The 22,865-nt window shown below is 40.4% G+C and overlaps 2 protein-coding genes across 5 annotated transcripts in view; both read right to left on the bottom strand.

Annotated features, from left to right (window-relative positions):
- SWAP70 (SWAP switching B-cell complex 70kDa subunit) overlaps positions 1-1,214 on the bottom strand; it is a 144,435-nt gene extending 143,221 nt beyond the window's left edge. Inside the window, exon 1 of the mRNA XM_010829323.1 lies at positions 1,018-1,214. The gene's annotated coding sequence lies outside the window, so the exon portion shown is untranslated. The remainder of the gene's footprint in view (positions 1-1,017) is intronic.
- A 15,950-nt stretch (positions 1,215-17,164) lies between these two features.
- The window catches only part of WEE1 (WEE1 G2 checkpoint kinase), a 14,296-nt gene continuing 8,595 nt past the window's right edge, over positions 17,165-22,865 (bottom strand). For all 4 annotated transcript variants that reach the window (XM_010829321.1, XM_010829320.1, XM_010829318.1 and 1 more), the window contains 5 exons: positions 21,216-21,311; positions 21,043-21,128; positions 19,507-19,677; positions 19,269-19,414; positions 17,165-18,524 (listed from right to left, as the gene is read on the bottom strand). In XM_010829321.1, the coding sequence (XP_010827623.1) occupies positions 18,371-18,524; positions 19,269-19,414; positions 19,507-19,677; positions 21,043-21,128; positions 21,216-21,311 (653 nt within the window). In that variant the 3' untranslated portion in view covers positions 17,165-18,370. The remainder of the gene's footprint in view (positions 18,525-19,268; positions 19,415-19,506; positions 19,678-21,042; positions 21,129-21,215; positions 21,312-22,865) is intronic.

The following is a 22,865-nucleotide window of genomic DNA, read 5'->3' as shown; positions in this document are numbered from 1 at the left end:
GGAAGGCAGATTCTAGGCCCGGCCCCAGGCTTCTCAGGTCCGGTGGGACCAAGGCAGCCTGCAGGGGGCAAAATGTTCGTTTCTACTGCTAGGCTGGGACTGAAACCAGAGCCAAAAATAGAAGCTGAGATCAACTGAAAGGAATGAGACTGAACAAACATGTGTGTATGTCTAAAACCCTGATGTGACACATAGTAAATTAATATTCCCAAACACGGGTGTAAAACGGGATTACTTAGTGAGGAATGCTCGCATACATGAATGAACATTTGGAGGGAAAAAAAGGAAGTTCTACATTATACATCAAAATAAACTCCATGTGGATTAAAATTCTAAATATTTTAAAGAACATCATAGAAACACTATATTAAATAGGATAAAACAGATTTATGGGTAAATGTCAGCATTCCCAAAGCTTTGAAACAAGAAACTGCAAAGGAAGACTAACATTCAAAAACTCCACAGGATTTTTTAAAGAAAAATGTTTACACAAAACAACAAACAGAAAATCCCTCAAACGTATAAAATTTTGTTTATATATCTAAAAAAAACAAAGATTCCACTAACTCAATTTACAAAGAAGTATGTAATTCAAGAGGAGAAATAAAATTAGTACACAAGTATAGGAGGAAATTTTCATTGTTACAGATAATAAAACATTTTAAACTTCAAACAACTTTGAAAAATATTTCATCACTGTATTGTACACCTGAAACTAACATAATATTGTAAATCAATTATACTTTTATTAAAAAAAAAACTTTGACATAGCACCATACATCTACTAAAGTTGCAGAAATGCCGTAAAATTGTAATGCATGATGTTAGCAAAGCAATAAAATAATGCTCACAATAATACTTTGAATATTTAAAAAATTGATTTATCTTATATACATCTTAAGACAATGATAAATTCATTAAGCTGAAGTAATATAGTCAAATATATGTTATTTTATCTTCACCCAATTAACAAACCCTTAACTTCAATGGAAAGTGACTGCAAAAAGATTGCTTCACCTCATCCTTTTCCCAGAGTTGGAGTTAGCCAGACGTAAAATGCCACTTCTTCATTTTCAGTACACTCAGTCTGTTGCAAAATAAAGTATCTAAAGATATGAATTAAAGTACTGCCACAGTTTAGGGAAAAGATCTTCAAAGTAAAAGCAAAAAAAGATCTTGACTTAGTTTATTCACTTCTGTGGTTTTAAATGCCATCACTGTGTTAATGATTCTCAAAACAGATCCCTAACCCCAACCTCTCCCCTGAACTTCAGACTCAAATATTTGTCTGTCCTCTGACCTCTTCAAATGGATATCAAACATAAATGTCCAAATCTGACCGCTTGTTCTCCATCTCTCCTTCTCCAGACACACGCATACACCACGCACGACTGTTTTTCTGACAGTCTTTATCTCGGTTAATAGCAAGTCAGTTCTTTGATTTGCTCAGGCCCCAGACTTGGAGTCATCCTTGAGTGCTTCTCTTTCCTTTAAGTCTGGGCCAGATCATGCCAACTCTGTATTTAAAACTTACCCGAATCTCTCCATCTATCATCACCTGTAAAAGCTGAGGTGCTCACCGTCCCCTAAGGCCCTCCCGCACATCTCTGGCCTTCTCTCTTCCTCCTTTCCCTCCCATGACTCCTTTTGGTTAGACTGGCCTCCTTGCTGCTCCTCAAGCACACCAGGCACATGCCCACATGACGGACCTATTTCCTCAGCCAGGAGGGTTTTCCCCTCCATAGTCTCACAGGGTACATGCCCCACGTCCTTCAGATCTTTACTCAGAAGCAAAAACAACTTTCTCAGTGAGGCAAACAAACAAAAAAAAACAACCTTCCTGCTTTGGATTTTTCTACTTTATCACTATCTAAAGGTATGTAGGGAATTCCCTAGTTAGGATTCTGTGCTCTCACTGCCAACAGCCCCAGTTCAGTCCCTGGTCGGGGGGACTAAAATCCCATAAGCCTCATTGGGTGGCTAAAAATAAAGTATATATGTGTATATATACATATACACATATACATGTGTGTGTGTAATTCACCTGTGTATTTTGTTTGTGTATGTGTCTTTCACTTGTGTATTTTGTTTATTATCTATATTTCTTTAGAACACAAACCTCTGAAGGCAGAGATGATTGTTTTGTTCACTGTGTATGCACAGTGCCTGCCACATAATGGACACTGGATAAATGTTCCCTGCATAAATGAGAGAGGGAAGGGAAAGCAGGCAGTACTGTACAATGTGGTAAAGATCAGAGATGGGAGGCAACATTCTCATTAACAGAACACTAAAAACAAACCCCCCAAAAAACCCCAGAAAACTAGCTTAGGGGGATTATTAAGAAAACAGATGTAATAGTGCAAAAGGGTCTGTGTCTATGTGTGCTTAGTCACTCAGTCGTGTCCGACTCTTTGCGATCACAGGTGATGTAGCCCACCAGGCTCCTCTGTCCATGGGGATTCTCCAGGCAAGAATACTGAAGTGTGGATCTTCCCAACTCAGGGATCCAACCCAGGTCTCCTGCATTGCAGGTAGATTCTTTACCATCTGAGCCACAAGGGAAGCCCACAAAAGGTTCTACAAAATATAAACATGTGTCTGTAGATATAAAGAATGGACTTGCAGAGACAGGGTGGAAAGAAGTGGGACAAATTGAGGGAGTAGCATTGACATATATATACAACCATGTGTGAAACAGATAGCTAGAGGGAAGCCGCTGTATAACACAGGAAGCTCAGCTCAGTGCAAGAATACTAGAATGGGCTGCCATGCCTTCAGGGGATCTTCCTGACACAGGGATCCAACCTGGGTCTCCTGAACTGCAGGCGGTTTCTTTACTGCTGAGCCACCAGGGCAGTCCCACAGCAACCTCTGCAGCTAGGGAGTTGCGGGAGCTGCCTTAGGCCCTTCCCCTGAATCAGGCACTGGGCTGGAAGATGGGCTTTCTCTAGCTGGTTGACAACACACTGCTGGGGCTGGAAGTGAAGTCAATCCTGACTAAAGAGCATGGTTTCCCTTTAGAAAAGAGAGTGGCATGAATGGGTTGTGGGGACCTGTCACAGGATCCATGACAAAGGAATATCCACTAAGGGCTGGGGTGTGGGAGATAACTGCCTGTTTCTATTCTGATGCAGTCTAGTTACCCATCCCTTCACCAAGGCCAGGTCTTGCAGAGACTCCCAAACAACACCCACATATTTTTGTTGGGAACCTGGTGCAAAGCCCTAAATTGTACATCAAGTTGCCTTGGGTCTTGGTCTGTACATCATGGAGACCATTTCAATCATGGTCTCCTTTGGTCCTAGTCAATCAGTCTCACTGTACCTCGCTCCCTGCTTGTCATCCCGGGCTAACTCCCATGAAACGAAATGTTCCCTGCCATATGGTGGGCAAGAAGTGTCATAGCCATCTGCAATTCCACCCCTCCAAATGCGAATTTCTGAGCCATGCCGACAAGCTGCACCACTCCACATAGGAGAAACTTAAGGATGTCACAATCATCAGTGATTACAACCCTCTGGTGTGACCTAAGGGAATTCAAGAAGAGAAGAATATCTCTTTATTCTTCTCTGTAAAAATGCAGAGTGCTGGCCCCAGATACTTGAGATGCGTATGAAAGGAATGACTTCAATAATCCCAGACTCTTGCATCTTGCACAGAAGAATGCTAAGTTTTAACTTGATATCTGGTTTATCTTATTTAACAATAATCTTTGATGTTCAGACTGCCGGCCCCCTTTGTTGCAAACATATAGTCTGATGCCCTTTCCCACCTCCTTGGAGCAGTCTCTTGGGCTACTGAGATGCTGTCTCCTGGGTTTGGAGTCCTAAACATTCCCACCATATAACACTCTCTACTTTCAGGTTGTGGCTAATTTTTGAGTTAATACACCCAAAATACATGTCAATCTAGCTACCTGCCTCTTCCCATAGTCTTGGTTAATGCTGCCCTCTGACCTCCCTGCCACTACTCTCAGTCTCCTGAGCCTGTATCACCTGCAATCTTTGTTCACCTACAGAAAGGAGCTCCCTCCACCTTCTACCTTAACTGAAATCTGGCTGGGGACAAGGCCTCCCTTGCCGATCTCTTGAGAGATGCTGGCTCAATCCCGTTGTCCACCTATGACAGGACAAGGAGGAGGGTGGCCAGCATCTTTCTACCTCCCACCACCTCTTTTGGACTGTCACTCTGCTTTGAGTCTCCCCTCATTGGCAACATCATCTTCCCCGTCTCCCAGCATTCACTGGGAAATACTGTCATCATCATAAATAACTTAGTATCTCTGTGGATAATACATTCTCCATCTTAATCTTAAAGTCTCTGACTCCTTTGTCTCCAGTAACCTTTGTTCTTCCTACTGCTTGAGCCACTCATCCCCTTGGTCATACTCTAAGTCTTGTTGTTACTTAGAAGGGCTACACTCTATGATAAAGCCCCATTCTCCAAACACAGCCATACTTGTAACTCTCCTCTTATCTCTCCACCTCCTTTGTCTCCTTATCCTTCTATCTTCTTGTCAACACCGACTGCTAAGCAGGGGCAGGGAAAATTCCATTCCCCTGTGGACAGGGGCCAGGGTCTCCAGTTTCAGGCCCGTGACGTCTGGATTCTCTTCCTCATGTCTGAAGCTGCTCTTTCCAGTGTCACGAGACTTTTGTATTGCTAAACCAGAGGGACACTCTAGTCCTTATCTAATTAGACCCCTTCTCTACATTCCTTATTCTTGAAATTCTCTTCTCCTGGGGCTACTGATACACCTGTCACCCCTCATTTTCTTCTGTCTCCTAGGATGCTCTCCCTAATGCCTTTTCCTCCCTCAATTCCATAAATATTTTTCCTTGGGCTTACTTCTCTCATTTTATAAATTCTTCTCAGATTCTCTCTCTCTTGAGGCCCAAGATTTCAATGACCATGGAAATGCCAATGATGCCCAAATCTAAAATTTTGACATGAACAGATAGGTGATCACCCATTGGATATTGCCACCAGCGTGCCCCCCAGGGACTTCAAACTTAACATGGCCAAAATTGAACTTTCTGTTCTGTAATTTGAACTCCTCTTTCTCTTCACTAAAGCATCATACTCTGTGTGAAATGGCAGAGTCAAAATTAAGATCAGCAGATGCTCCCACTCAGCAAGGGAATATAGTGTACAGAGGGGAAGCGTGTGCAGGAGCAAGTGGACCTTGATCTATGACATGACTGTAGCACTCCCACTTCCTCAAGTGAGATGTTGATTATTATTTCTAAGTAACCAGAAATAATTTGGGAGAGACCAAATTCCTTTTCATATATTACATATGTAGTCTCACACTCATGTGAGATATATATGCTTTGAGGGGATCTATTTATGTTCCATTGAGAGTCATTCTTTCCAATGAGGAATCTCACCTGCTGCTTTGTCTGTATGGTCAGATTCCTGGCACATTTTGTTGTGTAAGTGTGCTTTTTCAGAAGGTGAGGTGGGGAAGACCCATGAGTCATGCAGTACAGAGCAGGGTCTAGGTGAGTAGATATGATAGGGACAGAGTAAAAAGGGACAAAAGAGATGATTAAATAGTTAATCCCACTTGGGGGTTGTGCACACTAAGTTGCTTCAGTCGTGTCCAACTCATTGCGACCCTGTGGACTCTAGCCTGCCAGGCTCCTCTGTCCATGGGATTCTCTAGGCAAGAATACTAGAGTGGGTTGCCATGCCCTTCTCCAGGGGATCTTCCCAACCCAGGGGTCAAACCTGCGTCTCTTTTGTCTTCTGCATTGACAGACCGTTTCTTTAGCACTAGCACCACCTGGGAAGCCCATAGAAAAAATATGGGGGATCCCTGTAAGTTAATGATCACTCAAGAAGCAGGTTTGCTTAACCAGAAAACCAAGCAGGCTGTCTAGCAACAAAACCTTGCAACAGAAGCAGAAGACATGCCCAAAACAATAAAACAATGGTGGCATGAGCCCCACATCCTGCCCAGTGAGCTCACTAAGTTAATGATCCCTAGGACATGCTCTCTGCACACACACAAAAAACAATAATTTGTGGACCTAGCTTGACCATGTAGGGACAAGAAAAGTCCCCTGCTCAACCTGAGGAGGAGCTGATGATGGAACCATGACGTCTACTCAAGAAAAACAAAGAAGGTCTTCTCCCCCTCCCCACTTTTCCTTTGATTATAAAATTGTAGCCCAATAAGTTCTCAGGGTGTGACATTTTCTTGCCCACCCACTCTTAAGACTCATAAGCACTCTATTCTGGGCTTCCCTGGTGACTCAGATGGTAAAGAATCTGCCTGCGATGCAGGAGACCTGGGTTCAATCCCTGAGTCAGGAAGATGCCCTGGAGAAGGGAATGGCAGCCCACGCCAGTATTCTTGCCTGGAGACTTCCACGGACAGAGAAGCCTGGCAGGCTACAGTCCATGGGGTTTATTCTAATAAATCACTTCTTATCTGTCACTCTACCTCTCGCTGAATTCTTTCTGCATGAAGACATAAAGGACTATAGTACTAGAGCCCATGAAATGACACCAAACGATTTCAGATACAGTGCATTTGTCTGCATAGTTAAAAATGAGTTTTGCTGTATTGCAGATGTTCAGCTTCCTATGGGAAGAGGCTGGGTCAAATGTAAAGCTAAAAGCAGACATCCTCTGAGGAAACTCCAGGAAAGTGCCTGAGCATCTGGGTATCCTATTCTCTCCTGAACTGTGGGTTCTCAAAGGCAGCTCCCAGGTCTTTCTAGGATTGAGAGTTTCCTAGAAGGGCAGATACAAGCTGTGGTCATGGAGCTTCTAAAGGGGGTGCAGAGTGATCTGAGGTCTGAGAATGAAGAAAGCTTTGGATAAGATGAGTTTAGTCTACTCAGTCGGTCACCCATGTAAGAAAGACCTCTTGGAGTGTGATACAAGAAACCAAAAACTACTTTGAGAAAGAAAAACAGGATTGTGGGGCTTGCTGGAAGGATAATTGTTTCAACAGCAACTAAACTAGAGGAATGGGAGGGAAACTCTGAGTTTGAGCCTCAGTCCCTGGTACCTCAGCTGGTAAAGAATCTACCTGCAACGCAGGAGACCAGGGTTCGATCCCTGGGTTGGGAAGATCCCCTGAAGAAGGAAATGGCATCCCACTTCAGTATTCTTGCTTAGAATTCCATGGACAGAGGAGCTTGGCAGGCTACAATCCATGGGATCTCAAAGAGTCAGGCGCGACTGAGAGACTAACGCTTTCACTTGCAGATATAACTAGAAGCAAGGATTCAATGTCTGGCTCTCTCTGCATGCTGACTGTAACTTTCCCCACTAAGGAGCCTCCTCAGGGAGGCTAAGTGCCAAAAGCTCCCTGGCCTCTTACATCCCACCTGGCCCCTTGCAGAGAGGGACTGGCTTAGTCTCTCTCTGTTCTGAGAGGAGATCCTGTCCTGGCTTGGGCTGTGGACTGACTTCCATACTGAAACTGAGCAAGTCCGTTAGCAGCCTTCCCAGTGACAGACCCTTCTGTGTTTCCACTGATGGCCTCTTGGGAAAAGAGGCTATAGAAATACACCGTGACCTCCTAGGCCCTCCCTGTGGAACAAACAACAGGTCCCAGCAGTTAATGTTTGGGGAAGTAACGAATGTAGAAACAAAGATCGCACAGTCAGGCAGGAGAGTAGTCGTTAAGTTAAACAATAAATCAGTCACAGGGACCCACCCCCCAACCCCTCCCTTCACTGTAGAAAAAGTAAAGGTAAGTCTGATGCACATTGTTAAGTTAATTTGCAGATACTAAAAACCCCCACTAGGGACTTCCCGGTGGTCCAGTGGTTAAGAATCCACCTGCCAGTGCAGGGAACACTGGTTCAATCTCTGGTCCGGGAAGATCCCACATGCCATGGGGTAACTAGGCCTGCGCACCATGACTACTGAAGCCTGCACACCATAGATTTCATGCTTCTCAGTAAGAGAAACCACCACAACGAGAAGCCCACACACTGCAGCTAGAGAGTAGCCCCTGCTTGCCACAACTAGAGAAAGCCCACTCGCAGAAACAAAGACCCAAGGCAGCCAAAAATCAATTAATTAATTAATTAAAAAAAAAAACAAATACCAGATGGAGGAAGCTGACTGCCTGTTGACAGCCAGCACATAGCCCCCAGGCCAGCTGGACCCATAAAGCTGTTGATGTTCACTCCTAAGTATACTACTACCCTGTTACCTCACCACCAACCAATCAGAAGCATGCACACAGGCTGATCCCTCACCCTGAGATCCCCTCCTGCATTCTGTCTTTGAAAACCCTTCCCCCAAAGTCTTCCAGGAGCCGAGGACTTTGGAGCAGGAGTGGTCCCTTTCTCCTTGCATGACACCTGCAATAAACGGCGTCCTTTCCTTCACCAAGACCCAGCGTCCGTGGACTGCTGCATGGAAGGCAAGCAGATCCAAGTTTGGTCCCATAAAAATATCACCAATGACTGGGCTATGAAGAGATGTGAGAGCCCTCTTGAGTCAAAGTGTCTTTCACAGGATCAACCAGCTGTGCTGAGGAAATGAGTCCCAAAGTACAGACCCACTCACTGGGTACCTGCCCCATGTAATAAGGACACTTTCCAGAGCAGAAGATGTATTAGAACATTACAATTACAATACTATAATTAGGGACGTCTCTGGTGATCCGGTGGTTAAGAATCCAAGCTTCCGCTGCAGGGGGCATGGGTTTGATCCCTAGTGGGAAAACTAAGATCACACAGGCTGCGCAGTGCTGTAAAAAAAACAAAAACCAAATGCTGTAGTTAAAATACAGGTAGCCACCTCTAAGAAGCATTACTATGTCATTGCTAAGTAAGTATTTTTCAATCCTTACCCAAAGCACAGTCAAACTGCCCGTGCGGAGTTCAAGGGTTAAAGCATGTGGGGACACGGCTGAGCCTCTCTCCTTGCTCTGTCATCCCTCTCAGGCCAGTCAACTGCCCTCCCTCTGCTGCACTTCTAAGGCCTCTCAGCCCCTCTCATCTCTCCCAAGCTGCCCATGTCTTTTCACAAGCCACCCTCCGTATTTCCTTCCCTGGCACCATCCTATCTCTGAGTTGCTCTCTTTTTTATTATGCCCAAAGGGGGAGCCTCGACGTTGCCTCCATTCTTAATGCTGCTGCTGCTGCTGCTGCTGCTAAGTCACTTCAGTCGTGTCCAACTCTGTGCGACTCCATAGACGGCAGCCCACCAGGCTCCCCCGTCTCTGGGATTCCCCAGGCAGGAACACTGGAGCGGGTTGCCATTTCCTTCTCCAATGCATGAAAGTGAAAAGTGAAAGTGAAGTCTCTCAGTTGTGTCCGACTCTTAGCGACCCCATGGACCACAGCCTACCAGGCTCCTCTGTTCATGGGATTTTCCAGGCAAGGGTACTGGAGTGGGGTGTCATTGCCCTCTCCGCATTCTTTTTTTTTTTTTTTAGGGGGAGAAGTTTATTTGTAAAGGGGAAGGCAATAAAAACCATCATTTGATAAAATTCAGGAGTCAATTCTAATTTTTTTAAAATATGGTAAAAACCTATATATCAAAAACCAACAACAAACATGATATTAAATGATGAAATACTAAAGTTATTCCATTAAAATCTGGACTGTGACACAGATGCCTCCCTTTCCAAAATTATTCAATCTACTTTCACAAGTTCTCACTAAAGCAGTAAGACAAGAAAATTAGCTGAAGAGTATAAATACTAGAAAAAGATACGGATATAGGTATATATGACTGTACACCTAGAAAACTAGAGATTCTATTTTTAAAACCTAGTCTAAATATTGAGAGAATTTGATGAGGTAGCAACATAAAACAAATGTATAAGATTCAAAAGCTCTTATCCATGCTAGCAATAACTAGTTCTAAAAGGAATGGAGGGAAGTCCCCGGTGGTCCAGGGGTTAAGAATTCACCTTGTGGGTTTGATTCCTAGTCAGGGAATGAAGACTTCCCATAAGCCTCATGGTACAGCAATAAGTAAGAAAATAAATAAAAGGAAAGGAAATGGAGTTGCAGGATGTTAATACACAAAAGTCAGTAGTTTTCCTTTTCAATTGTCTGCTCAGCTTGCAGGATCTTAGCTCCCTAACCAGGGATGGCACCCTCACCCCATGCAATGGAAGCACAGAGTCTTATGTGAGAATCACCGCTAGGGAATTCCCAATAGTCTTCCAATATACTGGCAATGAACAAATGCAATATGACATTAAAAACACGGTGCAATTTACATCAGTATATCAAAATGATATACTTAGGCAAATCAGATGAAATATGTACACGATCTATAGGGAAAGCTACACAACTCAGCTGAAAATATCAAAATAGGGCTAAATAAATAGGAAGATATTTTATGTTCATGGATAAGAAGAATCAATATTGCTAAGATGTTGGCTTGTCCCAACTTGATCTATAGGTTCAATGCAATCTCAAACAAAATCCCAGTGAGTTATGCTATGGATATCAACAAACCAATTCTAAAGTTTTCACAGAGAAGTAAAATACCCAGAATAGCCAGCACAATAAGTAAGAAGAACAAAGTTGGAAGGCTGACACTACCTGATGTCAAGACTTATTACAAAGTTACAGTAATTAAGAGAGTGTGGCACTGACCAAACGATAGGAACTAACGGAAAAAAGGAACAGTACAGAGAGCCCAGGAACAGAACCACATAAATATAGTCAAGCTATCTTTGACAAAGGAGCAAAGATCCTCTCCGCATTCTTAATGCAAACAGATGTAAACCTGCACCCGCTGCAGTTTTTCAGAAGGAGCCTTGGTGGTTGAGAGAATTTCCTTTCCAGTGCAGAGGACAGGGGGAGAAGCCGTCCCATCACAGGCTCCCCATCTGGGCTTGGGTCTCTTCCTGGATGGAAGGGATTCTTTGGCCTCCAAATTGCATGAACCAGTGTGCGTGTGAGCTCGCGGAACCAGTGTAACACACTAACACCTACACAGCTGACAATCAGTGAAGCAGCCAAAGGGAGTGTGCCAGACTGATCCAAGCCAGGATCCAAGCCTTCTGCCTCTGGCTTGCAGCTGAATTTGGTTTTCTACGCTGGCCCCTGTAGTTCTCTAGATTTAGCTCTTATTCACCTTCTAGCCTCGTTGGTTAGGATTTCATTTCAGCCTTTCATTTTAGCCTTTCCATAGATCCCTCCCTGCCAGCCCGCTTGGCAAGCACTCTAGTCAAGATCATAACAGCAGTATCACGCGGGCTCAGCTGCAGAAATGCATCCAACTTCATAGAGGAGGAGGCTGCTAGGTCCTTCCTGGCCCTCTCTGGACACCAATGAGTAAGAAAGGAAGAGAAGCAGCCGCCCTTGCCAAAGGGGAGGAGATGCTTATTTCCAGAGTACAGGCCTGCCCTCCACCACCTGCTCCAAGTCTTGTCTCTGCTGGAATGGCTCAGTATTCAGGGACCAGGAGCTAGGAAGGGGCATGTGGGTGGCAATGCCTGAGCTCAAGCACATGGTCTGGGCACAGAGGAGGCAGCACCAGGAGCACGAGGAGAAAAGGTGCCTACAGCTGGCCTGCTCCTGGAGCGGACAGCAGGACCATTGTCACAGCAGAAGCAGACCCTCCAGGTCCTTGCCAGAGGATGGGGCTCGGAAGACGCTGAGGTTGCAACAGTGATCGAAGCTCTTCTCTTCTTTTCCTCCCACAGTTGTTGTGGCTCATATTCCTTGACAGCCAAGACCTGGGACCTATTATTTATTTTTCTTTCATTTGTTCACTTATCATCATTTTCAACTCTTCTGCACAGAATAAACAGAAATCCATATTTCTTAGCAGTTCGTCAGGGAACTGAAAACCAGAAAAGGAAAACATTGGCAGGCGGATTCTTTACCACTGAGCCACCAGGGAAGCCCACTCCCCTGGTTTCTATCTCCAATGTCTTCATTCAAAAATAGCATATTTGGAACTTCTCTGGCAGTCCAGTGGTTGAGACTGTGTGTTCCCAGTGCAGGAAGCACTAGTTTGATCCTTGGTCTGGAAACTAAGATCCTGCATGCTGCACATCGCAGTAGAAACAAACAAACAAACAAAAAAGCATTTGTGACATCACAGCAATAGAGTATGGCAGACAGGAAAACAAACTGCACAGTCCAATTATTGTCTAAAGATTTACCAGGCTAAATCTCTTGAGCTGTTAATAAAACTATGTGGTGTCTAATCACATTCAGCAGAATTCTTTCTGGAACTGTTGTGCATGGTGCTTAGCACAAAATAACCACTAGAAAATTGATGCTACACCCACACGTAACCAGAAAAAACACGGCAGGCCAGGAGAGGTTGCTGTGGAGTCTGCTGCTGTCAGACAGGAGTCTTGACACAACAGGAGCCTTAACGAAGGGATTTATTCAGAACCCTAGGATCTGTAGCATACACTCAAAGGAGTGGGTTTATTATCAGAAATTTTAGGGCCCACAGATATGATCAATGGGTAAGTCTGCAATTCAGCTGACTAAGCCCCATTTGTACTGACTACAGATGTTAAAAACATCAAACATTTTTACACTTTACTTTTTCTGATTACAAAATAAAGGCTCATTGTTTAAAATATAGAAGGTTAAGAAGTGGGAAATATGCATAATCTCACCACTCAAATGACAGCCATTGTTAGGCCTCATTCTTTTAGTGCTTAAAAAAAAAAAATCCCTTACACACAATTTTGCTTCCTTTTTTTTTTCCACTTTAACATTATAACTCATACATTTCCCTCAGTCATAAAAATTCCTTGAAACTTTGCTTTAAATGGCCATATGTGGTGGTGGTTTAGTCACTAAGTTGTTCCCGACTCTGGAGACCCCATTGACGGTAGCCTTATAGTATACTCTTTATAAATTTCCCTCATTTAGAAAGAATGCAGTGGAGTGGGTTAGTACTCCTCCCACGTATGTTTATTTGTCCACAGGCATTTTCAGTTCATGGGACTCTACTATTGAGACTTCAAACTGGAATTCTCCTTTCCCATTTCCTGCATTCCCCCCATCACTTCCAAACTTATCTCATCCACATTTTTCTTCTGCTCAAAGGAATTGCTATGAATTAGGCTAGTAGTTCAGCCAAACACTTTAGGCTTGAACACTGAAGCTTTGAGGCTATGTCATCTGGGAAATTTGTTTTACCTGTCTAAATATCATGTGTAAAGTGAGGATTTTGTGTAGAATTCTTATGAGGATCAATGACATTATGTATGGAAAACATTTAGCATATACCAGGTGATCAGTACATGATAGCACAACAAGATCCAAAGATTCCTCTCCAACTATTCGGCCCCCTCCTCCCTTGCCATGCATTTTCAGCCATGTTTCTTAAAAGGAATTTATGCTTGCTGTTTCTACTTGTCCATCTCCCATTTATACCTCACTGTAATCGCTTCTGCTCCCCCTCTACTGACACTGCTTGCTAAAGATTGAATAAATTTCAGATGCATTCATAGAGCTTCAAGTTGTTTCTTAATCTTTTCTGCATATAGGCACAGTCAACCAATTTCTCCTTCAAAGTTCTCTCTTGGTCTCCATGAAACTAGCTGCTGCTGCTGCTGCTGCTAAGTCACTTTAGTCGTGTCCAACTCTCAGCGACCTCATGGACTGCAGCCCACCAGGCTCCTCCATCCATGGGATTTTCCAGGCAAGAGTACTGGAGTGGGGTGCCATTGCCTTCTCCACCATGACACTAGTCTTCCCAATTTTCCTAATTCTCATACCGATCCTTTCTACTCTCATTTGCTGCCTCACTCTGCCCTTTAATTAGTGTTGCCCTCAACTTTCATGTATCTGGAAAAAAAGCACAATTCTTTGCTATGAGGTCTGAGTTGGAATTCTGGCTCTCCTACTTACCAAACTGAGTTCCTGTTACTTAACTACCTGAGCCGCCATACTCTAGTCTGTGGAAAGGTAACTTCTCTCCTGGATAATCAGTCCAAATGGAGTCATTGTACACTAAGCCTACATTTCCCATGGGTGTAATGAATCAGTAGGCTTAACCTGGAATTCCAGACTTAGAAACTCATCTCCTACCTTAAGAATGTCAAAACTCAAAACAAAAAATGTACTCTTCAAAATATTTATTAACCGTATAAAACTAAACAATATGAACTATGATATAAATGTTCCTTTGAGGCATTTTTCTTCATAGGATGGACTGGCCGAGGTTTCTTAGACTCTTAGTTTAATGAAGTTTGGACAGAACATGTGCTCTCTTGCTGGTAACTCTTCCTAGGGCATACACAGATATTTTTCCTTATTCTAGGAGACTTCTGAACTACATTGAAAATTAGGGTCATCTGCCACAAAGAAAAAAAGAGGCCTCTCAAAGTTTCTGAAAACTAAATGTTGGAAGAGGGGCAGTTTCAATGATGTCTTATGTGCGTGCGTGCTCAGTCATGTCTGACTCTGCAACCTCATGGACTGTAGCCCACTAGGCTCCTCTGTCCATGGGATTACCCAGGCAAGAATACTGGAGTGGGTTGCCATTTCCTCCTCCAGGAGATCTCCCTGACCCAGAAATCAAACCTGCATCTCATAAAAATCTACTTTGCTGAGCCTCTGAGAAACACCTAACAATACAACCAGGTTTGCGGGACAAATATCTAGATCTGCTCACTCTGCAATGCTGACCGGTTTCAGTGATTTTTTTTACAGTTATACAAACGCCTTCAAAACACTGAGGCAGTTTCCTCCAAATTCCTAGTTCCAGGGCTTCAATTATGATTTTCAGTGTCCAAAACAAACAAATAAATAATAAATTTTAAAAACCAATATCTAAAACACTTCCACAATTCCTTTTGATTCATCTTCTTTGCTAATTGCTTTAATTGACCTTTAATAATTTCACAAATATAAATATCTTAAGGATGCAACAACTCTGATCTGTTGGCTAAAGTCAGTGAGACGCTTTGTGGATATGAATGAGAGGAAGAAAAACTATCAGGCAGGATGCTGCTGCTTAAGAATTGGGAGACAGTCAAAGCATTATCCAAACCCAGCTGTTATCAATTAAGTACCATTTTTTGCCCTCTGGAACAGAGTAAAAACCGAAGTTTGAGAACTGGCTCTTCAAAAGGCATTAATTTAAGGGGATTGCCTTCGATTCTTGGCAAGATAAAGGTAAGGCAACGGTGTCAACTTGTAGCCAACTGCAATATGATTCCTCCTACCCAACTGCATAGTCAATATTTTAAATATTTAATTTAAAAATTTTTTAATATTAATATTTATAATTAAATTAATTAATTTAATTATATATTATATATTATATAATATATAAGTATAATTTAAATATAATTAAATTAAATATAAAATTATTTTAATATTTAAATTTTTAAAATATTTTAAATATTTTCTTCCTCACTAAAGTTAGCTTCCCAAAAAAGTAACTTTATCATTGTTAAATATCTGTCTCAAACAATAACAGACCTCTGCAATTTAAGTGATTTTTCTGGGAAGTTTCTTCAATGCTTCCATATTAGCACTTGCAGTTTTCCCCAATCCTGATGCTATGCTAACAAATTCTCATTCTATTATAAAGTGTTCAACATAGTGTTCCTAATGAAATCCCATCCCCTTGTTTCCATCCATAGGCCTCTTAGTTCAGGCCCTCCTTAATCTTACCCTGATTTAGTACAATGGCTTTGAAACCAAGCCAAACATAATTGCTATGGTCCATTCTCTAATCTGCCACCAGCATTTTCCCAACAACTGCATATCTTGCAGTTGTCCTTTGAACCATCCCTCCAACACAGCACTAAACAAATTTTATTGTCATTTTGTGTTTACATGAGTCTTCTATATTTTATCTTGAGTATCTAGTGGACAAAGACCATTTCTTTGGTCTACCAGTTATCACAAAAAAGGCACTTAATGTTAAGTATCTTACACTGAATATGAGCCCAACTCTTTTATCAGCTTTCAGATAGCCTAAGAACTCTCTTTGAAAACCAGACTTTTTTCCTACTCAATCAAATACTCTTAAACAATGAGAAAAATTTACTACAAATCTTGATGAAAAACATCTAGTTTTTTCTTTGAAGCTAGTGCACTAGAAAAATGCACCTTAATGACTTAGTGATGCTGATAAACACCAATTATTATACCTCTTTATAGCTTTGTCCTCAGTGGCTAAAACGTATTACCTGCTCTAGCCTACGTAACTTTTTCCTGTCTCCCACACCTATCAACTTTAATATATCTACTTTTTATGTCTCTATCAACTCCTCTCACACCTCTAAATTGCGCTTAAAAGCTAAAATAATCAAGGTTTTTAGAAACGCTAATAGCAGAAATAAATGGACCCTAATGAAGAAATGATGTATGTACCCATGATGAAAAAGCACAAGGATCTTGTGACATTTTTACCTGCTAAACGGCCTTCACTACTAATTTGTCAGAAAAAGATGTGTAGAATTAGCACTGTTAATCACTTAAATTTACACTATCAATTCTAAAATCTAGTCCAGTTTAGTGAGTTAAAACCCTCCCCACTTCAAAACTCTTTTCTGGCACTCAGTTCAAATTAAAGTTATAAGTCCTATCCATTATATTAACTTAGAGCTATTTCAAACCACATTATACATTTCTAGCAGATCAAATGCATAATGTCCAATGTGATATAAAGATGTTATTTATAATGACAAAAAACATTCAAGGTTGACGGGTAAATTTCTCTTAAATCTCAAAATTTAACTAATGTGGAATAAAATGAAAGTGAAAGTCACTCAGTTGTGTCCAACTCTTTGTGATCCCATGGACTATACAGTCCATGGACTTCTCCAGGCCAGATTACTGGAGTGCGTAGCTAGCTGTTCCCTTCTCCAAAGGATGTTCCCAACCGAAGGATAGAACCCGTCTCCTGCACTGGAGGCAGATTCTTTACCAGCTGACACGAGGGGAGCCCAAGAATACTGGAATGGGTAGCCTATCCCTTTCTCCCCAGGGATCTTTCTGACCGAGGAATTGAACCAGGGTTTCCTGCATTGCAGGTGGAGTCTTTACCAACTGAGCTACAAGGGAAGCCCAATGTGAACTAAAGCTCATCATTAAATCATGTTTCATACTCTTATCAAAAATGTGTCCTCTGTCTTTAGTACTTTAAATACATTATATTCAACATTTTAAAATGTGTTAAAAAAAAATGTAGTGATAATGGAGATAAAATAGTAGAAAACAGGCACCACAAAGATTCACACAATGAAGGTAAGCTCAGAGTGACTTTTAATATGCCAATCAATGTTAATAAAACACAAGTCAAACAGACAAGTGCAAACATGTTTTAAAAGAAAATTAATAGAAAAACAACAGACAAATTCTATTTTTTTTTTTTTTTTTGCAGTATCTGTTAGCCAGTATTATTAGTCAAATGGCTAATCACAGATAAAATATATTTTGTGAAAAGCTTGGGATAGTCAGAAATCATTCTGCCATTTCAAACAGCTATGTACAGTATCACCAAGATTAGTTTATATACACAAATATTGAAGAGAAACCGGGCAAAACATTTAAAAACAGACTAACAATACAATCAGGTACAAAACTTGGGTGGAAGGAGAAAACATTTTTTAAAGAGTCAGAGAAGGGTATTATCAGGAAAAAAGTACAAAACCAGTAATAATTATACTACATTAATATAGCATTCCAAAGGAGGGGAGGGAGGTGCATTTCTCCAATGCACTAGCTTCAAAGTTCAAAGAAAAAAAAAGGCAAATAGCTACTTTCATCAAGAGCAGCTATATATTTCACATAATTGTTTTAAAAAGAAAGCCTATTAACAACAATGATTGTTTAATGCTACAATTTTACAGCAAAGACAAAACTAAAATAGCAGCAAATTCACAAGGCAGTACTTCCACAGAATTATCACTCCATGGTTCATGCAATGCCTACAAAGTGCTCCCAGTTGGGTATACAAGTATAATTCACAATTTAGAAAAAAAAAAAAAAGAAATATAAGATTGACACACAGGTACATTGAAAGCTGAGGAGTACTGAGTCTCTTAGCATTCCCTTCAAAGGGAGAACAGGTATGTAATAAAGCCCTTGAGTCCTTGTACAGGTCACTACAGGAAAAGATACCTTTTATTACAATGCAACAGCAAACCATAAGCAGCACACCACCACAGTGGTTAACCCTGGACAGGCTGGTGTAACATCCAACAGTGACCGACATCCTACAGAAGACAGACTGGTAAGACCAGACAAAAGCCCGATAAAGCACTGGTCAAAATACAGCTTTCAACTGTAATTCACAAATAAGTCCTAAAAGGTACTTCAGTAAAATTACTGACACCGATTGAAAAAGGAATTGCTAACTGGATTGTAGCAGTGATTTCAACCTAGCTTCCTCTTGTCACAGTTTTTTTGGGGGGAGGTGGGTAATGAGTAGTTCAATATATGGTAAGGCTGACAGAGCGGTTCATTTTCTTTCCAATAAGTCGAGATGTTCTATTACTCTGGGTGGTGGACCTGGTAGCCATCCGATCAGTGAAGAGTGCTCTTTCCTCAGCTGCAGCTTTTGCCATCTGGGCTTTCTTGAGTTCTCTAACAACATAAAAATAGGAAACAAGACTTTTCACCTACTGTATTAAACCCAGAAAGGGATCCTAAGAGGCCAAATACAAACTACATTATCAGTTGGGAGATTTTTGTGTGCCATCATTACTCCAAGATACAATTAAAGAGAAAAAAAAGTGAAAATCTATTTACATAAGAGACAAAAGGAGAATTCTATTTCCTCTTTATATGAACTATGCTGGCTATCAAACTAATGGCAAAATAACCTTTAAGTATTTCAAGTCAGTTTTATTAGGTTAGTATAAAAATGGTAGCAATAAAGCAAATGAATTAGATAAACACTCCAACCAGTTTTCCAAAAATGTCAAAGGTCATTCAGATCAAATGTGAAAATCATCTAACCCAATTGACATTAATTTCATCCTTTCATAAAAGTAAACAGAACATTTTGAGGAGAATGTCATTTATGACAAGAGTTTGGAGAGAAAAAACTGATACCTGCTCATTTTAGCTTTTGGGACAATTTGGGCATAAGGATATCACCACTTTTGAATATATGCAGGTTTAAAAACCTTTTAAGTCCATAATTTCAAAGTTTAGAAACAATGCCAATTTATAGGTCAAATATCAAGACAGAAGTCCCCAAACTTTAACCATATAACATGCCAAGCCACTTTATTCTTCACTGATGGAAAGTATAAATCATTTCTAATTAAAATCTGAGAATAAAAATGAGAAACTAAAAAACAAAACAAAAACCAGATCACTTACTTCTGCAGAAGTGAATTTTTGAACTTTTCAGCATTCAATTCTATTCGTAATTGTTCTGCACTCTTCCTTGAAGCAGACAGTAATACTGAATGCTTTACCAGTGCCATTGCTGAAGGTCTTCTCTCTGGATCTGGATGAATCATAACCTTAAAAAGAGAAGTAAAATTAACACAAAGATATGCAATTTAATAAAATATTGAACTGTGTCAATAAAGTGCTTCACATATAAAATGCTCACTTTTAGCAACTCTGTAAATTCTTGCGAAAGCACTTGTGGAATCCGAGGTAATCTACCCTGTCTAATTTCATGCCATTGGTCTCCATTTCTGGGAAGAGGCTCAGCACCAGCAGCACATACCACTGTGAGGGCAAGGGCAAAAATATCTGCTTTTGGAAGGTGAGTATAGTTCTGTAAAATTAAAGGGAAAAAAAAAGTTAAGGGAATATAAAGATTGTCAAAATAAAGTAAGATTACACCTCAATGATGATTTGGGTGAGAAATAAGACGAAATTAAAATGTCCAGTGATACATTTAAATTTAGGACATACTCAGAGAACAAGCTAAATTTGGGGAGATTATACTTTTTTTAATGACAAAGTTATATACACTCTGGGGCTTTCCTGGTAACTCAGTGGGACAGAATCCGCCTGACAATGCAGGAGACACAGGTTTAACCCCAGGGCTGGGATGATCCCCCAGAGAAGGAATGGTAACCCACTGCAGTACTCCTGCCTGGGAAATTCCACGGACAGAGGAGTCTGGCGAGCTACAGTCCATGGGGTTGCAAAGAGTAGGACACGACTTAGCGACTAAACAACAATACACTTTGGGGTGGGATGGTAAATACGTTTCTAAAAGTATTCAGGTTATTTCTAAAAGGCCTCCCCTTTATCACCAGCCTCACTCAACTCTCAGAAGAAACTTTAGCTCTCGGGGCATTCATATGAAACTACAAACATCAACAAGTTAGAAATATGCATATACATATACAACACAAATATACATAAACAGTATAGTGTCATACAATTCATTTGTTCTAGTTATTCTATTTCCATTCAAAAACGCTTATCAAGAAATATTTTACAACACTGTTTTTGAAATAGTATTATTAACTATGGGGCTTCCCAGATGGCTCAGATGGCAAAGAATCTGCCTGCAATCCAGGAGACTTGGGTTCAATCCCTGGGTCAGGAAGTTGTCCCCTGGAGAAAGAAATGGCAACCCACTCCAGTGTTCTTGCCTGGAGAATTCTACGGACAGAGGAGCCTGGCGGGCTATGGTCTATGGGGTCGCAAAGAGTTGGACACAACTAAGTGACTAACACATACTTTCACATTATTAACTGTATCCATACTTTATTTAATCATTCCTTTATTGCTAAATATTAACATTCTCAATTTATTTGTATATGAATATTTCTTTAAGAGAGACTCCTAGAAATAGAAATTCTGGGTAAAAGGGAATGTGACTTTAAAATGTTGACAGATGTTAACACTTTGATCTCCGAAAAGACATTGTCATTTTAAAGTTTCACCAGTAATGCGTGGAAACTTTTTTTTTACTGCAACCCCACCACTGTTGAATATGATAAATCTTTGCCTTTATTGACTTTTGCTAGATTAAATACCCCAACAAGCTAATAGTTTACACTTTCTATTCTGTATTATCTTTCTACTGGTTATTAGCTTAAAATTTCAGTACATCTGCATTTATAGTTTTCTAGCATCTGATAATAAGTGTTACAAAGCAAATGGCTTAAAGAAGAAAAACTACCTCCTGTAAAACTTCATTTGCAAGAAAACGGCTATCACCCTCTTCGACTTGTGGACTAGAGATCCTTGTTACATGTCCAAGGTCACCTAGAAGTATTGAAAAAAATACAGTCAAGAATTAAAACAAAACAGCCTCTATTTTAAGGAAATAATTTGGTTACTTTTCTTTCTTACCTATTTTAAACATAACTTTGTTGGATGCCCAGTCATCTTCATCTCCTTCTTCCGAGGCAGCATTTGGGATTGAAGTTCGAGATATGAAAATATTACCTGTCAAACAGTTATTTAGGTAAGCCATACTAACAATTAATAGAATCAAAGTTCACAAACAAGTCATACAACGAATCATTCAGAAAGCGCTTAAATATATAGACTATGTGTTCTACCCAAACCCAGTAAGAATGAAAGGGGACTGTATTTTCTAGATACAGAAAATACAGAAATGTATTTTCTGGTCTAGCACTGGTCCTTTAACACTTGAAAACCACTGCATTAGACTCTTGTCAGCTACACATTGATCTTCAGCAGTTCTAATTACTTAGAAATAATACAAAGGGCAATTAACATACTAATTCATGATGCTGCTGCTGCTAAGTCACTTCAGTCGTGTCCGACTCTGTGATGCTACTGAGGCACAAATTTTAATCTAATGCTACAAGGCTGGTGTGAAAACAAGTCATGCAGTTATTGAGTTTGGCTGACCATACAGCATCTACAACCCAAAGAGGTTTTGTGGTTCACTATTTCTACTGTACACAAACTTCTTCTTCATCTAATGCAGGTAAGGTTATATAAATATAAGTTTCAGCAGCAAACTTTATTTTAGTAGTTTTATCAATGTTTCATTCACTAGCGTCTTTTCAATTTTATTTACAGGACAACTTATTTTATGGGGATATTTGTAAATTTAAAACTTCACATGCCTTAATATTTTCAACTTTTGTACCTGTAATGTAATGGTCCCCTATGTTTGTATAACATTAAATACAAGCTATGAGTATGGGGAAACCTCAATGATCTACATTAATTGCAACCAGTTCAAACTTAATTTTTTCTTTTTGAAAATAAATGTTTTAATAAGTTGACATACAAAAATTCTTCATATAATTCATATAATTAAGTTGCGAAAAATGATTTAAATCACAGTCCATGGGGTTGCATAGAGTAGGACACGACTTAGCGTAGATTAAAAAAAGAAAAGAACCTCAGTAATTCAATTTAAAAACACTCAGCCTAAAATGTTTACTTAAATCCATCAACCTTTCAGTTGGGTTTCCCTGGTGGCTCAAACGGTAAAGAATCCACCTGACAATGCCTAAAAACACCTAGCCTAAAATGTTTAACTTAAATCCCTTAAATCCCTAAAATCCTTAACTTTTTAGTTATAACTTCTAAATTAAAGGATAGAAAAAGGAATTAGCTAAATGATGCAACGAAGCAACCAGTCGAACCCAGAAGAAAGGAAATCTGGCAAAACAAGGTCTGTATTATTATTATATAAGTAGGGGAAGAGTAAAACCTAAAAAAAGAAAATGGATTTACCCTGATGTAATGCATGGTTCTGAAATGGACGCTAGTTTGGATGAAGCAACTGCTAAGGACTTTGGTCAACTAGGAAAAATTTTAATATGACCTGGCAAGTAGATAATTATTGAAATGGAAAGGTAGAGACAGTGTCTTTTTAAAAAAGTTCTAAAACAGTATGTACCTTACGACGTGACTTTTGACGAGAGGGATCTGCACTAAAATGTTAGTGTAGGATTCACTTGCATCCTTTTTTAAACGCAAAATAAAAATGCATGTACCATTTTCTTTTCTGAACAA

The sequence above is a fragment of the Bison bison genome, unplaced genomic scaffold, assembly GCF_000754665.1.
Source record: "Bison bison bison isolate TAMUID 2011002044 unplaced genomic scaffold, Bison_UMD1.0 scf7180017864503, whole genome shotgun sequence".
Classification (NCBI taxonomy): Eukaryota; Metazoa; Chordata; class Mammalia; order Artiodactyla; family Bovidae; genus Bison; species Bison bison.
The sequence above is the reverse complement of the archived record's forward strand: the minus strand, read 5'-3'. Positions and strand labels throughout refer to the sequence as shown.